Source organism: Callospermophilus lateralis, chromosome 6 (assembly GCF_048772815.1).
Source record: "Callospermophilus lateralis isolate mCalLat2 chromosome 6, mCalLat2.hap1, whole genome shotgun sequence".
Lineage (NCBI taxonomy): Eukaryota > Metazoa > Chordata > Mammalia > Rodentia > Sciuridae > Callospermophilus > Callospermophilus lateralis.
The window spans coordinates 46669130-46687376 of record NC_135310.1 but is presented as its reverse complement, the minus strand read 5'-3'; the positions used below and the strand labels follow the sequence as shown (position 1 = coordinate 46687376).

The 18247-nt window shown below is 31.6% G+C and overlaps 2 protein-coding genes across 3 annotated transcripts in view; one reads left to right on the top strand and one right to left on the bottom strand.

Moving 5' to 3' along the window:
- Cep85l (centrosomal protein 85L) overlaps positions 1–18247 on the bottom strand; it is a 153400-nt gene that overhangs the window by 74736 nt on the left and 60417 nt on the right. The window lies entirely within an intron of this gene.
- Positions 17887–18220, top strand: Pln (phospholamban). Its single transcript, XM_076859790.2, has one exon. It carries the CDS (start codon positions 17968–17970, stop codon positions 18124–18126), a length of 159 nt encoding a protein of 52 aa, XP_076715905.1. The 5' UTR covers positions 17887–17967; the 3' UTR covers positions 18127–18220.

Genomic DNA, 18247 nt, shown 5'->3' with positions numbered 1-18247 from the left:
GCAAATGAGAATAACAGATGATGATGTTTCGTGTAAGTTTTTAAATTTGTAGGCAGGTTAATGAAGAATACAGCTTTATGTAAACTATCAAAGACAAGTACAACTCCCAGTACATTAATTGAACTGCTGGTAGAGAGTTAAATATCTAGTGGGTTTAGAAATCTTTCCCACTGGAACATGATTTACATCTCTTGTTTTATAATATGAACCCCATATCCCAAATCCATTTGTATAACCTTTTCTGCTGAAAAATCAAGGGTCAGTTGTACTACTATTTCACAAACAAGATAGCTAAAGTATAGAAGCAATTATGCTTTAGAAGTTCTCTTGAAATAATCAAAGACTTCAAATAAAAGCTCATACCTAAATTAAGGTACTATTACTTTCTCCATTCTTAGTGCAAGCACACATTTCAAAAGGCTCACCGATCTCAACTAAAAATATGACTCCTTTGGTTGCTGGTATGGACCAGCTCTGTTTCTGGTTGTTTATTGTCCGAGTCTAATCCTCACAAAAAAAACCAAAACAAAGCAAAACAAAACAAAAAACTACTTAAATCATTCTGTCAAAAAAGTTACTCCATCTAAAATAAGATACAGCCAACTAACACTTGAATACTACTAAATTGGATTCCAAATACAAATCTCCCATTGAAACTCATTTAAGAACTAACATTTAGTAATGAAAACTTTATAGACCCCAGAGGCAAAGACAGAGAAATTGAACTCTTGTTCATCACAGTATTTTTTTAATAGTTTATAATGGCAAAAAGTACACATAACCTAATATCTAGTGAGAGTAATTCAACAAATTATAGTATATATAACACTCAAAAATTCCATTTTTATACTAAAAATAAGTCACTACAATTTGTAATACATTTTTAATATATAATCACATGAAAAATTACAAACATAATAAGAAAAATCATTCTTTAATGCAAATACTATTTTGAGGATTTAAAATAAGTTTTTTAAAATTTAAATTACACAGGCAAGGATATGTATCACTTATTCAGTACACTATCTAGCAACTAGGAACTGGTAATTTGACTAAAGAAATCAACGAAGAACTGACTTCTAGGAAATTCACATGCTTAAATATTTTAACAAAGCTCACTTAAATAGCTGCTTTAAAAATATGATATTTTAAAAGCTAGTTTAGTATATTCAGAACATCTGAGCTTTAGTAATTATAAGAAAAATGGAATAGAGAAGTTTTATATTGTGAAAATCATCAAGGAAGGCAAGTGAGAGAAAGACAAGAATGACAACTGAAATTCAGCTCCTGATTAAAAAGCTATGAGGGACAAACAACAACATCATATGTCAAAGTGTGGACAAATTAAAAGAAACTAGGTGCAAGTAAAATCTCAGTTTTTTAGGACCAATTGTTAAGAGCAAAGGAATCACTTTATCTAAAATCTCTGAGGGACTTTATTCTCTCATCTCTATTTTTTCAATTTATCCTTTTAAGAGTTCACTTGTAGTGGAAGATTAATACTCTTATATATCCACTGACTCTAAAAATAGAATTGTAAGGGATAAGTATTGTAGGGAAGCTTTAAAAAAAAAAAATGTTTCTATTCCTGACTTTCATGACAAAGAAAACATACTAGAAAATGAAGAAAGTCCCCCATGCAACTTAAGACTTTTCTGAATTACAAGATGTTCACTTATTACTTATGTAACTAAAGATCAAAAACAAAAAATCAGAACTATTTCTGAACCATAAAAGCATTACAGAAGAATTTAAAAGGAACCGATTCTAGATATAACAACACATAACTGCAGATATCAAATCATTATGGTAGGAATGAATGACAATAGCCACAAGAGGAAAAGACATTTGTATATAAAGTTAAGGTATTTAGTCCTGAAGGAGAAATTAACACAATGGAAAGTTCTCAGCAAATACAGCAATCAAATTTGCATTTGAAAAAAACAACTTGCATATCAGGGTGAAGAATGACTAGAAAGTTAAGTGAGAAACTAGTTAATACACTTCTAGAAAGGTTCAAAGGACAGCTGATAAGGCTATGGGAACAAAGATTTATATTCGTAATCTGCACTTGATTTCTTATTGAATGGAGAGTCCAGCAAAAGACAAAGGGAGAAAACCAAAATTTCAATTTTGTATAATAAAATAAGTTACAGTACCACCACAAAGAATGCAAAGGCTCAAGGAAGTTTTGGTGTCAAATACAACGATAACATATTTAAACACTGAACTGAATTGGAATATTCTTTTTATTTATTCATTTATTTAGGTACCAGGACATTTATGTATGAATGTTTGTATGTACGTATGTATCTGGAATTGAACCTGGTGGCACTTAACCACTTAGCTGTATGCCCAGCCCTTTTTCATATTTTATTTTGAGACAGGGTCTCACTAGGTTGCTTCAGGGCCTCATCAAGTCGCTGAGGCTCTAAATTTGATATCTTCCTGAGCCATTGGAATCACTAGTGTGCAGCATCACACCCATTGAGTTGGAATATTCTTAATGAAAGAGAATCATGGTGTACAGAATATTTTGAAGCAAATATTCTAGAGACTTGAGGGTTAGTTGGTTTTTTGTTGTTAAATTTGTTGTATGAGGTATGTACATTTCTATTTCTTATTTTGGCTTTGGTTCTGTCATCTTTCTTTGTATAAAATATACTGTTCTCTTAGAAGCCATAAATCATACTGCTTCTTATTATACGTGCTCTTCAACTCAAGTCTGAATTTCCTTGTTCTGATGTTAAACTGCACAAATAGGAAATTTTCAAATGTTAAAAGTTTTATTTCCATATTACTTGTATACTGATAAACAAGTATCAGCATGCGGTAGTGTTTCTACTACTTAGGATATGTTTTATACATTTTACAAAAATTGTCCAAAACTACATGAACTCTCTTTTTAAACTGTCTGGCCTTTCTTGATATCTCTTCCCCATTTCTAATTGGAATATTTAATAAGAGATTCTGCCTAGAATTCAGACAGTTATGAAAAAAATAAAATGTTTGGGTCTTCATTTGTATTTAATAAATCAATTCTAAAAGTGAACTCACTTCCTCCAAATAACCTTAATAATAATCTGGAGGTTATTTTTTTTTTCTACTTGAAGAAAAACCCTATTATCTTTTCCCTCTTGCCCTAAGGAGGGAGTTCTTATTCTCTCTGTCTTAGACCACTATTCTCATTTTTGCTTGAAAGTTTTCTCAATTAATCCTTTCTTAGACAGCTTTAAAATTTAAGGGAGAAATTCTCAAACTTTTAATAGAAAAGTACCCTAAAGAGTTAGGTAACATCTTTCTTGCAGGTATATATATGGCATCCCCTTTGAAATCACACACACAAAAAAATCATTCAAAGCTTGCATGTTACTCTTATTTATCTGTCTAAATATTAATAATGGTTTAATTTAGTTACCAATTTAACCCAACTTCTCGTCACAAAGGTCCCAGAAAAACTGGTCTACCTTAAAGCTTCTTCTTTGACTACCTGACATACCACTACAAATTAAGAGTTCAAATACTCAGTGCAAAACATTAGATACTCATGATATTTGTTACATAAAGATTATGAACACTTATAGGGAACAAAAAATGTCCCAGAACTATATATATTTTTGTTTTTACAAAAACAACTAAATTAATCCAGAAATCAAAATAACCATTTTCTTGAATGAGGAGAATAGGGAGAACATGGCAAGATCATATGGTTACATATGAGTTATTGTCAGTACACTGGCTTTGAGTGATGGTTTCACAGGGGCTTGTTACTAAATTAGCAAAATTAAAATTAAAATTAAATTCACAAATAAAAGCAGACTATCACAGATCAATGTTAACAATTTATAAGTACCAAGGACTATTATGAATCAAATTATGAAATAAAATTACCTTAATTTTAAAAAAGGGTCAGTTCAAGAAAGCGTGGATTTCAGTATGACCTCCCTTCACATTTAATCTTTAAATATGTTTATATTTTAAAACAACAAGAGAGAAAAAAATATTTTCTTGGTTATTCTACTCTTATGTATCCAATCATTCATCTCTCCCCCCTCCTTCTCACCATATTGAGTTTAAAGTTGAGAAGGATTTCTGAACTGTACTTAATATTTCTGTAGGATAACACAGAACCACCTGGCAATCTTTCTCCATCCCTACTTTATTAACTTATTCAATCATTCATTCAATGAGTATTAAAGAATCACTATGGTTCTGATCTACACTAGGTACCATAAAAAAAAAAAAAAAACTAAAGCACAAAGAGTTACTGAATTGAAGAATTTATAGTTTGCCTAGAAAGAGACAAACAATAATAGAGGTAATAAGCAACATTGTATGGCATAAGACAGGGAAAGCTTCACAGAAGAGATAAACTTTAATGGGAATAGGGTTGATAAAGAAGACATTCCTACAAAAAATACCAAGGCTTAAAATAGAACAGTAACCTGTTCAGAGGGTCACAGGGAGTTCTACACAGCCAGATCAAAGGACACAAAGGAATGTGATAACAGACAAAACAAGAAAGATAGGCCTAAAATACCAACATGAAAATATCTCAGTCTTTCGGAAAACTCAACTAGGGCTATCCCAGAAAACTACAGAAATATCCTCTAATACAAGAATTCTTTATTTTTTTGTGCCACAGACCTTTTGGAAACACTGCTGAGTCCTACTTGTCTGTTTTCAGAATGTTAATATGTACATAAAATAAATGAGATTCCAAATATTTTGTTAAGATACTCCATCCTTAAGGTAGTAGAGCATAAGTATGATCTATGTACATGGTGTTTAAGATGCTACCCTAAAACATGGTGTCCTGACATTTGAGTAAACAGCAGAAGCAAGAGAGTCACTCTCACCTCCCTCTCATCCATCTCCCCTGAGGCCAATCATGTAACCTGCGAAGGTCATTCTTGACCTTCTCACACCCACCCTTCCTCAAACAAATCTTAAGATCCTCATTAGATAGAATATTCTCCCCATTCTGTAAGAAAAGGAACATCATTATCTCTGAAGACACAGAGAAAAACCTGAACAGAGTTTTTGCTAAATTTCCCTCAATTTATTACCAGCAGATGATTGCCCTTTGTCCAATCATACTTCTCCATGAGTATCTTGTCATCAAACCTAAACATAAGACACAAGTTTACCTGTTTCTTTGGGTCTTCATTTCCTTATGAAGGCTCCTTTGTCATGCAAAGCTTACCTAAATCTGTATGTTTGTTTTTCTTTGTTAATATGTCTTTTATCTCAGGGGAGCAGCCATGAACCTAGCAATACTCTTCCACTTCCAAAGAGTATAATATAGAAAAGAAGAGGGGGTCTAAAGGCAACTTTACAATGGAGAAACCTGAAAGACACTGTACACAGCCACCAGATAAGGTTAACATCAATAGTAGTAAGTCAGGTTAATTTAATAGAATATACCCTTGATAAATAATGTGATGAAAATGGCACTTTTATTTATCTGACCTTCATCTCAAAAACATATTAACCAGTCTATCCATGAGAAGATCATCAGATAAATCCCAACCAGAAGACATTCTACAAAAATATGCAGTTAATATTCTTTAAATCCATTAGTCACCAAAATAGGAAGGTTTGAGAAATTGTCACAACCAAGGAAGGGGTCTGAAGGAGACAAAAATATTAAATATAATGTGGTACTGGATAGGATCCCATTACAGAAAAAGGACACTAAAGAAAACTAGGAAAATCTGAATTAACTAAGGACTTTAGTTAAAACACATAGCAACATTGGTACAATTATTGAGAAAAATGTTCCATATTTATGTAGGATGCTAGCAACAGGATAAACAGGGTATAGAATACCTAGGGTATACTATCTTTGCAATAATTCTGTAAGTTTAAAATTGTTCTCAGATAAAACTTCTTAAAAAATAAATAACATGTACAGGACTAGAAAGGAAACAAATTACACTGAAATTTATTTATTTGTTTGTGCAGTACTGAGGATTGAAACCAGGACCTTGTACATGCTAGGCAAACATCCCCACTAGCTATATCCTCAGCCCTTTTTGTCTATGTGGTACTAGGAATTGAACCCACTGAACCATACCCCAGCAACATTTTAATTTTATTTTTGAGTCAGGGTCTCACTAAGTTGCTAATAGACTGGCCTTGAACTTGTGACCTCCTGCCTCAACCTCCCAAGTCACTGGGATTACAGGCATGTGCAAACATACCAGCCCCATTCCTTTATTTTGAGTGTCTTATAAGTTGTCCAGGCTAGCCTCAAACTTGTGATCCTGCTGCCTCAGCCTCCCAAGTAGCTGGGACTACATGTAAATGCCATCAAGCCTGCCTGAAATTATTATTTTAGAACATAGATTTAATATACTAAATTAAAATACGAATAAAAATATAAAACAAATCTGTGATATAAAAATATATGTATTATATTTCTTTATTAATACACTGAATAATAATATCTATGTGCAGGTCTAATTATTGCAATTTTGAAGAAGAGATTAATGTCACAATATTTAAAGATACCTGCAATAACTATAAACACAGTTATCGCTCGGCATCCATGAGGGAATTTGTTCCAGGACTCCCCTTGAATACCAAAATGTGGAGATGCTCAAGTCCCTTATATAAAATGGCATATTATTTGCTTATGACCTACAAACAGTCTCCCATAAACTTTAAACCATCTCTAGATTACTAATATCTAGAATAATATGAATTCTATTAAACAGTTGTTAAATTGATATTCAGGGCATAACAAAAAAATAAGTCTGTACATGTTCAGTGTGGATTCAATTTTTATTTCATATTTTCAATTTCATATTGGTTGTATCCATGGAAGTGGAACCCACAGGTTTGGAGCACCAACTGTATCTGAAATTATTTGAGATTTCTATGGTGAGTCATATGTACTGCTAACAGTTCTGCAGTTTCTGGTTTATTTCAAAATGGAAGAAACACTTAATTTCATTTAAAAGCTTACTAAGACTAAATATGCAATTATTTTCCTTTCCAAGTTCAAAGAACTCTTGAACTCTACCATAAGTTAAGAATCCATCCTCTAAAGGGAAAGACAGAATAGGTATTAGTACCATATGTACACTGTATTACAGGATCTCTGATAATCACTATATATACTTGGTGTCCTTAAACCTTCAACAGTACCACTCCACAGATTGGGCAGATGTGACTAAAACTAGATACAAATGATAGCACAATTCCAAATGAAGACTGACGAAACACATCTAAAAACATCCTAATTTTGAGGAACACCCTACTGAATACACTACAACTCACCAATGGTTCTATTATATATGTATTTTGTATCTATATATAATTTATATATATAAATATATATTTATTTATATATAATTATATATAATTTGTTCTGTTTGTGCAATCAGGTTAAAACTAAAATACAACATTTCCTAGAGTTCCACAGGAAATCACCACCACCATTATCACCATCACCAGCTAACACAAAGAAAAAGGGTAAACATAGAAGCTCCCCATCCTTGTGCAAATCTAAAAAATAAATTTTTTTATTCCATTTTCCAAGTAACACATGCACAGTTCCTATCTTTCTAGGATAGGTATGTACCCACATATGCTTTTTAATTATATTTGCAAGGTGAGATAATTAATACATATTTTATTCAGGCTGTAGCAGTTTCTTGGTTGATCCAACTTAGTATTACCAATTCTGTTTTCTTAGAACAAGTTGTTTCACAACAATGATCAATCTCCTAAACTTCATTTTCAACTTCAATTGTAATTGGCCGGCAAACTTAAAGCAGATTTTTGAAAAATAATTACAGTATTCAATAATTCCTCTATGTTTATCTTAAGAATTTCTTAATTGATACAGGCTATTCCACAAAAGCTATATCTAAATAATGATTTCTCCTACAATATGCCATTCTATCAGGAATTATAAGTAAACATATTTAGATCTGAATTCTCACCTTCAATATGCCACTCTATCAGGAATTATAACTAGATCTGAATTCTCAGTCTGTCCATTACCATGTATGAAAATTGTTATAAGCCATTTTAGGTTTCTAGGTTTTAAATTATCAGTCACTACTGACAACTGAGAGTAATAAGAAATCCTTACTATGTAAAAATTAAAGGAAAAAATGGTTGTAATAAAATCACTGAGCAAAGTGTCAAACATTATTTGTGCAATGGGGTTTACTTTTAAGTTGCAAATTTTCCCTAGCAATGATTACAGAGGATCTTTGCTGCAACATTATTTTTCTGTGAGCTTTAGTTGATTCTTTAAATAACAAGAGTTTTGCTCAAGAGAAGGATTTTATCTTTCTTTGGAAGAAGCCAAGATCATCTCCATTTAAGGACACACAAGCAGCTGCTGCTACACGTTTTAGTTACCCACAGGAAAGTAATGCAGGCTAAGTTCACTCTGCTATAAAGCATTTAAAAAATTTTTAAATGCAAATAGTTTCTCCAGAATTAAAGAGGAAATTTAAAAATTAGAATTTGCAAATATGCTAAGTGAATCTAATATATAGAACAATAAAATTATATAAAAAGAAAATAGAAGATACCTTCCTCCTCAAAAGTATTCTTTTCTCACTGATAAACTGTCTTAGGTAGTTATATGATTATACTTAATAAAATTTCACATATGTAATAATTTATAGGAAAGCAAATCATACATAAACATAAGCCTTATTATATGCAACTGATTAGGAATCTACAGCTATTTTAATTATTTTTTGCTATTAAGTTACCCTTAATATTTTGTCAGCTTTAAAAAAAAATGTAGTAGGATTTTGTGGTAATTTAGTGCAGTTATTTTAAAAAATCTTAAATACTTAAAAATACTTAAATTTTTAAATTGTTATTTTTCTTGGGATGATACATATCAGTTTAAATAGGGAATTACTATTCATAAATACATTGCTAACTAAAAAAACATAATTTAAGTACATTTATTAGTTCTTTAGATAAAGCTGTGTTTTTGCTTTTGTTTTTTAACCAAAAACAGTTATTAGCCTGGTTTTCTCATGTACATTTCCTCCCCCATAAACATAGATATGAGGCACAATAACAAAATAAGTTAGGGAAAGGTATAAAATTCGATTCTGTAAAAACATTTTTGTCTTGCTAGACGCTACCATTATGAAGCTGCAATATTAAAGAAACAGCAGCAAAAAAAAAAATCAATGAAAGCTGTTTCACTGAAGCCTGTATTATTATTCTCACTGTATTAAAATTCCTATTACAATAACTATTTAACTTTTAAAAGTCATTACCATCAATATACAATTAACTCTAAGCCTGAGATGCATAAATCTTTTAAGGACAGCTTCCTATTGCCCCAGCTTGCTTAATTTTTTTTTTCATGTATCTGCCACATACTTTTTAAAAATTAAAAAAAAAAAAATGAAGCACTAAGTGTTAATGACCTTTCTATACCTAAAGTAAGATAAATAAAGTTCTAAAGGTTGGTTGTGATATGACTATGACTAACCAATCATAACTTCGGAATTCCTGTGTGACATCATAAGACCTCCCTAGAACAGATTTTCTCCTCCACCTACTCCAACCCTTCACATAAACCTGGTAAGAGTCAGAAAACCTCCCAGCTAAACACCCATAAGACTTCACACAAGTTGATACTCTTTATTGTGATGACCACAGAAACCAAGGTAAGAAACAGACTTCACTGATTTTTATAATTCATACTTTCTGAACTTTTAAAAAGTGTTAATCATATTTTCTATATTTCAGTTTTAAGTTACAATAAAATGTTTGCTATGACAAAAATGCTTACTTTCTAAATAATTGTTTATCCATTTTGTGACAGTGAAAATGACACAATTTTGAAAAGCATCACATTCATTTTTGATACTGGTTATGGACTTGTTATAACTTTCACTTATATTTTGCTTTTTGAGTGAATTTCTGCCAATTTAAGAATCTTCCAATTATGTTACCTTATTTGGTAGTAGGGTGGTTTAATATTTCTATATGAGAAAAATGGCTTAATTTGTTATATGTTATTCTGCTGAAATATAGTGAGCTATTTATATTTACATCTGGAATGATATCAAAAGTTGTGTGACAATATGCACATTATCACAATACCTCTTCCAATATTATTATGATTTCTTACAGTGATACTAATAAAATAGAGCTTAAGAATACACAATACTTTTAAAATGACCTTGAAGATTTTTCCTCTCTATAAAGTCCAGTTAACTGTTAATAAAGACTTCTAAAAATTCCAGGCTTTAATAAATTGAACGGTTTCTATTTAATTCAATACTATATCATAAAGAACAAGTTTAAAAATTTAAAAACACTTGTCATAAACATACATAAAAGTTTTTCTGAAATTATAGAATAATAATTCAACACTTTAAAAATGTTTGGTACCTAAACATTCTAAGTCTCATTTGAGCAAATCTGATAAAATGTTTATGCTGCCTATTAATACACTTTCGTCAAGTTATTATACTCCAGTGTTTCTCAGATTCCTCCAATAAATTTATAAAAGAAAAATAATACCTAGGAATAGAGATGGCACAATCAAATGTTTCCTCATCCTTAAATCTGTCAGAGCATATGAAAAATTATATATTTTATTTCATTATTTTTATACTTTACCTATATGATCAAATAAAATCTACATTTAGAATTCTCAATTCCTATGATAGTTAATTCCATCACTCAAGACAAATACAAACTTTATAATCCCATAAGCAGCTTAATACATGAAAACATGTATTCCTAATTTTTGTCTACCACTGAAGCACTCTAATTGTCACTCAATATATTTATATTCATAAAATATTTTCCTTTGGTATATTATACAATTAACTCAGCACAAGTTTTATATGCATATTTATGTACCTGTATTCAAATACCAATTAAATTACATTCTCACACTGTATACGGGGTATTTGTTGGGTTCTTTCACTCTTAACAGAATTTCATATCACATTACTCCAAAAAGTAGACAAAGAGCAGAAATTCTATTAAAGTTATTGTTAGCTAAATAGTGTGTTCAGACTTATAGAAATTACATATACACTAAGTGTTGTTAACATTTTAAACATAATGCCATAGTCCAGACATTATGTCCAAACTAGTGCATTTCTAAGGTATCATCCACATACTGTCATCATTTATAAAGACATGTGCTTTAAAAAGTATTAAATGAAATCAAATGGAATAAATATGAAAGATTTGTAAATTATGAAATGTAAGCCAGCTCTGTCACCTGTTTTTAAAACTTATTTACAAAAAAACTCACATCACATCACTGTCATTTCCTAAAGTTCACATATCAAAATTATTTTAATAGGATCTTAGACACACAGGAAAGTAACTGTATTTGGGTTACACACTGTTTATTAATCTTATTGACTGGAGACAGTAGAACAGCTGCTTAAATAAAACGACTCAAGAAAAAATTAGTATATTTAACAAAGATCCTGAAAGTATAGTCTTTAAAATTTAGTGTATTTTAAATGTATTATATAATGTATTCACCTGAAAGTATAGTCTTAAAAATTTAGTGTATTTTAAATGTATTATATAATGTATTTACTATGTAATATATTAAATAATGTAATATGTTAAAACTTTAATTGAAAACAAAGTATAGATTACCTCTTTAAACAGATGGTGATTCTAGAAGACAGTGAGTTTAAACATTCTTCTTTATTATTGAAAAACACTTTCCTTTAAATGCACTGTGGACACATATTACATTTAATCTTCCTAATCCTCTAGGTTTTGTATTGCATCTCTCCTTCATAATTTAGAAAACAGATGCAAAAAAGTGAACTATTAAAGGTTCCCCTATTCACAAAACTATGAATAGAGGGACCTTGGCAAGAGTCTAGGTTCTGACTCTAAACCATATGCACTATACACTAATGAACATGACAATAATAAATCAAGACACTGACAAAACAAATAGAAAGTGATAAATATTGCAAATGGCCTTTACCAGGCAAACTAAGAGAATATGAACTTCTATTAATTTAAAACCATTTCATTTATTCATTTTATCTTTAATAAGCTGAATATAATATTCTACAAATCATCTTTAAAGTGTCAGATGTAAGAAAATTACAGATGTCCTTACTTATAATGCAATAAACACTAGTAGGAAAAAATTCAAAATCATCACACATACTTTGAAAAACAATAACACACCACAATCAATCAAATTAAAGTTTCCTGTTATTTAATTTGTTTAAGTGATGAAAACATACCTTCAAACCATTTAGGCTTGATACCTATAATCCAGCTTAATTTTTGTCAAAACTTTCCACAAGTCTGGTGTAGTAGCACATGCCCATATCCCAACAACTTGAGAAGCTGAGGCAGGAGGATCACAAGTTTAAAGTTAGCCTCAGCAATTTATCAAGACCCTGACTCAAAATAATAAATAAAAAGAAATGGAGACGTACACTTCAGTGGTAAAATGACTCTGGGTTCAAAAAAATAAATAAAAGAAAGAAACTTTCCACAAAAACCATAGTTTATTCCACTCCTATATTATATCCTTACTTTTCCTCAATTTCATTGTTGTTTCAATTATTCTACCATGTAAATATTCAAGTCCATTTGTTTTGAAGTACTTGAATAAAGGAACCTTGCTTTTTTTTTTTTTTTTTTTTTTTTTTTTTGAGAGGAGGATACCAGGGATTGAATCTAGGGGCACTCAACCACTGAGCCACCTCTCCAGCCCTATTTTGTATTTTATTTTAAAACAGGGTCTCACTGAATGCCTCCCTTTTGCTGAGGCTGGTTTTGAATTTGCAATCCTCCTGCCTTAGCCTCCCAAGCCATCATTTTATTTTTTGAGACAAGGTCTTGCTAGGTTGCTCAGGGCCTTACTAAACAACTGACTTTGAACTTGGGATCAAGGTCTTTGCTAAGTTTCTCAGGGCCTTGGTAAACAACTGACTTTGAACTTGGGATCCTCCTGAATCAGCCTCCCAAGTGCTGGGGTTGCAGGTGTGTGCTGCCCACACTGGTGAAATCTTTCTTTTTTTATTTATGAAAAAAATTCACTTTCATTTGAAGTGTGAATTGACAGAATACTGCTTGTACTGGCAAAGGAGCAAACTTGGAGTCAGGGAATCAAGAAAATAATCCTAAATTACAGTGGCATGTATCAGATAAGAAGCAGTCTCTCTGGACATCTCCAGAGATAATTCATCAATATTCTTACCCTACATAATTCTGAAGCATGTATTACCAAATAAACACATAAAAATAAAGCCTGGGTGTACATCTACACTTCAGTATAGTCACAGTCAACTGAGGACCTCTAGTGCTTTGTAAAGTGTACTCCATCTTCGGGGCTTTAAAAAAAAAAAAAGATTAGATTCATTCACATTAATTGGGATATACTTATTAAATGCCAATCATCATTCCCTAAGATTTCTCCCAAATTCCTTCTCCAACTCTCCTTTAAAAAAGTTCCACATATACATGGTTAAAAGGGATATTTTAATGCAAGTGAATTAACTGTAAAACATTATTTCAACATGTAAAGAACTGAAAGTAATGAAGACAAAATAACAGCCACATGCCAATTTCAGAGGGAAATCTCTCTGTGCTATAGCTTAATGAATTGTCCTCAAGGCAGAGCTTAAAATCTAGGACACTGCATTTTGGGGGTCAAGTTAGTATTAAGGAATATATTGATTTTTATGTTTATATAATTATTTTCATAACCAGTTAGAATCAGCTTATAGATTCAGAAAGCTGAATCTTTCCTTCTTTCAATTAAAAAAAAAAATCATAAAACTCTATCTTGAACTTTATTTTTTTCCCTCAATTTCCAATGCCTTCTTTGAGCAAAAGAGAAAAGACTTGATAAATTCCCCAAAGTAGAGTAAAAAGTTAATTATACCCTTCCTATACTAGAATATTAGAATATTAATGGATTTCACATACAAACAACATACTCTGTGGGTACTTTCCTGTTTCTTACATGCAACTCAAGAGACAAGGATCTGGTATTCCCATAAACCAACTTCTATCAAGTAACTCACTTATTTTCAGTACTACAATACTAAGACGTGGATTTTTTTTGCGGGGGGGCGGTGGCAGGGAATATTATCAGGGATTTAATCCAGGGGCACTTAACCAGTGAGCCACATGCCAAGCACTTAAAAAAAAAAAAGTGGTGTTTTTGAGAAAAGGATCACTAAGTTGCTTAGGGCCTCACTAACTTACTGAGGCTGGCTTGAACTTGTGATCCTCGTTGGAATTACAGGCATGTGTCATTGCACCCAGCTTGGATGATTAATTTTTAAATGCACCTGCAAATATTCTTTGGCACAAAGCACCCAATATAAACCTACAGTCATTCTTTTAATAAAGGGGGGGGGCTAAATTAAGTTCTGTGCATGTTTACAATAAAGATGACAAGGGACACTAAATTCAATCTCCTAGGCCATTTAAGCCAGATGCAAGTTCAGAATGTCCCAGCAGAATCTGATTATCGTATAGAGATGCTTTAAAAAGATCAGATAACATAAAATTAAGCCATTTTCCACACTTTCCATTAAATATTATACTATTAATAGCTTGGCTATAATTAAGGGGAAAAAAAGAGGACTGCAAGATTTCAAAACTTATAGGAGAGAAATCGGTGCAGAAAAAAATAATAATAAACACCTGAAAACTATGCCATAAATTGTAATGTAGGTAACAGATAATTCAAAAAATGCAAATATGCAGTTCTCATACACAGTCTTTTAATTCTCAAGATATATAAGAAAGCCCTATCTTCTAGGGATGAAAAATGACTTATTTATTATCATGCAGATTTTAGAAGTTCAGCAGAGTTAGAACAACACATCAGATTATAACACTATAAAATAAATTGAACCCTCCAAATAAAATACGTACCACTAACATTTCAGCATGTAAAGCAAATTTAATTGTAGCCTAGGATTATAAAGGTTACTACATATCACTTTAGAATTGTGACATTAAATGTCTAAGTTCAACAAGCACTAAACCCAATTTGTTTCCAGGACCAAACTCTTCTTCAATAATAGTTGGCAGTTACAGTATCTTAAAATCGTCTTTAAAATACATTAATTAAGGGCTGAAGATATGGCTCAGTGGTAGAGCATTTACCTCATAAACATGAGGCCCTGAATTTGATCCCTAGCACTACAAAAACAATAAATTATTAAAATATATTAATCATACTTTTGTAAGTAGAGAACTCATCTCTTTAGGGTGTAACTCTTTGTATTTCACAAACACCAAAAACTCTTTTTTTTTTACACAAAGCCTAGTTCAAGTTAATACTGTATTAATCAGAAGACCATACATAAACATAGATTTAAATCCTCTAAGTCTCATTTTCTTCATCTGTGATTGGAGGAGACTTACAGCTTACAAGTTTAATTATTGAAATCTATTTTTCTAACTGGTTAATTGATCATTGAGAATCTTCTAAATTTTTTAGTCAAAAAAATCTTCAACTTTATCGATTTAATCAAACAGTGCCAATTATGCATTGAGTGCTAAGATACAAAATGAATACATGGTTACTTTAGTTATTAACTAAAAGTCTAGTTGAAGATATTGATATGTAAACTGAATTTACAGACACAAACTGACAGATATTTAAAAACAATAACACTGAAGTCCTACTAAAAACCAGCAGAGGTGATTACCAATTCTACCTTAATGAATAATGAAAAGTTTTATTAGGAAATGATATTTAAACTAGGCCTTAAATATCAACTGGAGTTTGCCTGGCAGAAAACCAAAAGGTGGAAAGGGGTAGGGGTTGAGGGCATTACAGGAAGAAGCAGAACAACATGTGCAAAGAACGAAAAATCCTTAAAGGAAATATAGTATTTATGGAAACACAACATATTTCATGTGACTGAAGTATCATTCTTCAGTCAGAATAGGGGATGATTCCTTATATATGCTTTATGACGAACTGCTAGCTAGCTCCCTCTTTTCCCATATTTTGTTTATCTTAAAATAATTTTTAAAAATTGATGTTTTAAGACCAGTTAAAAGCCCTGAAACTCCACAAAAATATGGGAGTTCAAATAGGAGTTATCAGTGCTAATTCTTCTCAACTGTATTCTGATATATATATAAAGGAATAAAGAAAATCCTCCAATGATTTCCTAATAGTATAATTTCACTACAATAAATCCACTAGATATTAAAATAAATATGCAGAAAGAACAAAAGAAAATACCCTTATTTCTGCTTTCATCTGGAGAATTCAAACAAAAATAATTAAATATATGCCAAGTTTAAGCTGCCATTTTCCAAGTGGGAAATGTTACGGATAGTTTAGCCACCTGCATTGAACAACAAAGAATGTATTTTAGACAAAATATAAGTTGCTGTCAACTCTTTAAGAGAATAAAGTTTGATAAAATTTGGCTTTGTATAACTCCTTACCATGGCCCTACACTATGATGGAGGACAGAGACTCAAGTCATATGGAAGCCCATTCTGTTATACAATTTCAAGTACTGAAGATTACAGAATCTAACCACCACATACCACATGGTTTCTTTGAAAAAAACAAATGCCAAGGTCCAACTAGTTATGTGCCTCATATATGTCTTCCCTGTCCCATTCTTCTCTTTAGCATATGCCTCTATTAGGTTTAGGATGGCACTCTAGGTGGATTTTCCCAGAATGTCTAGAAACCAAGTGAAAAATGAAACCTGGCAATATAGAAATAACATGTTAACAATAATGTGACAATAAATGCTAACCATTATCATTTCTGGACAGTTAGCTATATTTTCTTAAAAATAATGTGACAATAAATGCTAACCATTATCATTTCTGGACAGTTAGCTATATTTTCTTAAAAATTTTAATTTTTCCTACTTCAAAATTGACATAGAAGGGCTGGGCGCAATAGCACACGCCTGTAATCCCAGTGGCTCAGGAAGCTGGCACAGGAAAATCACCAGTTCAAAGCCAGCTCAGCAACTTTGCAAGGCCCTAAGCAAATCAGTGAGACCCTATCTCTAACCCTATCTCTAAATAAAATACAAAATAGGGCTAGGAATGTGGCTCAGTTGTTGAGTGCCACTGTTTTAATCCCCAGTACCCCTCCCACCCCAAAAATTGACATAAGGATTCTGAATGAAAACAGAAAATTCTCAAATGTTATTACTCATTACATCTGGACAATGAATTCATACTTAGTTTTTCATCTAACTCATTCTATGATATATTTTTATTTTTATTATCAAAGCTTAGGCCCCACAAACAGCAAGAGATTGTGAGATTTCTGAAATAGGGCTTGACATAAACCACTGCTCATAAGTACAAGACATTTCTGAACAGAATTGCCCATGGTAGCTAGTAAGATAATAATAATTACTGAGCCTATTGTGCTTGACAGTCCTCAGTACATAATAATAAATTTTGTTGAAATGATATTTAAAGTAACATTCTACAAAGCTATAAAACCATAAAGAGGAATGCCAAACAAGTGAAATATATTTCAGACTAAAATTAAGATCTAAAGAATAACTTTTAAATGCACTTCTATTCCCTGAGATTAGCTCTGGAATTTTTAATATATATCAATTATATTTACAGAGAAACAGACTTAAGAATTTTTGCCCAAAGGAATAGCTCAAAACAAGCTGTACCATAACCCAAACACAAAGACAAATGAGATTGTAATGATATTATCCCACCAAAAAGACAAAAACACATGTATGCACAGACATACACACACATTATAGAGATTTGATGTTATAAAAACAAAATATAGTGTTGAAAAAGAACAATTAATGCAAATGTGTTTTACCTATTCAGAGAACAGGTAATACATATGATCCTAATCCATTTACTATTTTTACATTCCAGACTACCTAAAAGGAGACGGTTACCTCAGATTGGCTGCCAGCTTTTTATCTTTCTCTTGACGGCTTAAAACTTGACTTCCTGCCTCCTGGCATCATGGAGAAAGTCCAATACCTCACTCGCTCTGCTATAAGAAGAGCCTCAACTATTGAAATGCCTCAACAAGCACGTCAAAATCTCCAGAACCTGTTTATCAATTTCTGTCTCATCTTAATATGTCTCTTGCTGATTTGCATCATCGTGATGCTTCTCTGAAGTTCTGCAGCAAACTCCAGATCTGCAACTTACTACATTGGTTTAAAATGTCATCCCATGAACAGGGGAAAACAATACAGCCCACTTCCCAAGTAGAAGAATTTCTTTATGAAAAGGTCAA

What these genes read in the sequence shown, in the direction of transcription:
- Pln (XM_076859790.2), top strand. Translation starts at nt 17,968, where the DNA reads ATGGAGAAAGTCCAATACCTCACTCGCTCTGCTATAAGAAGAGCCTCA.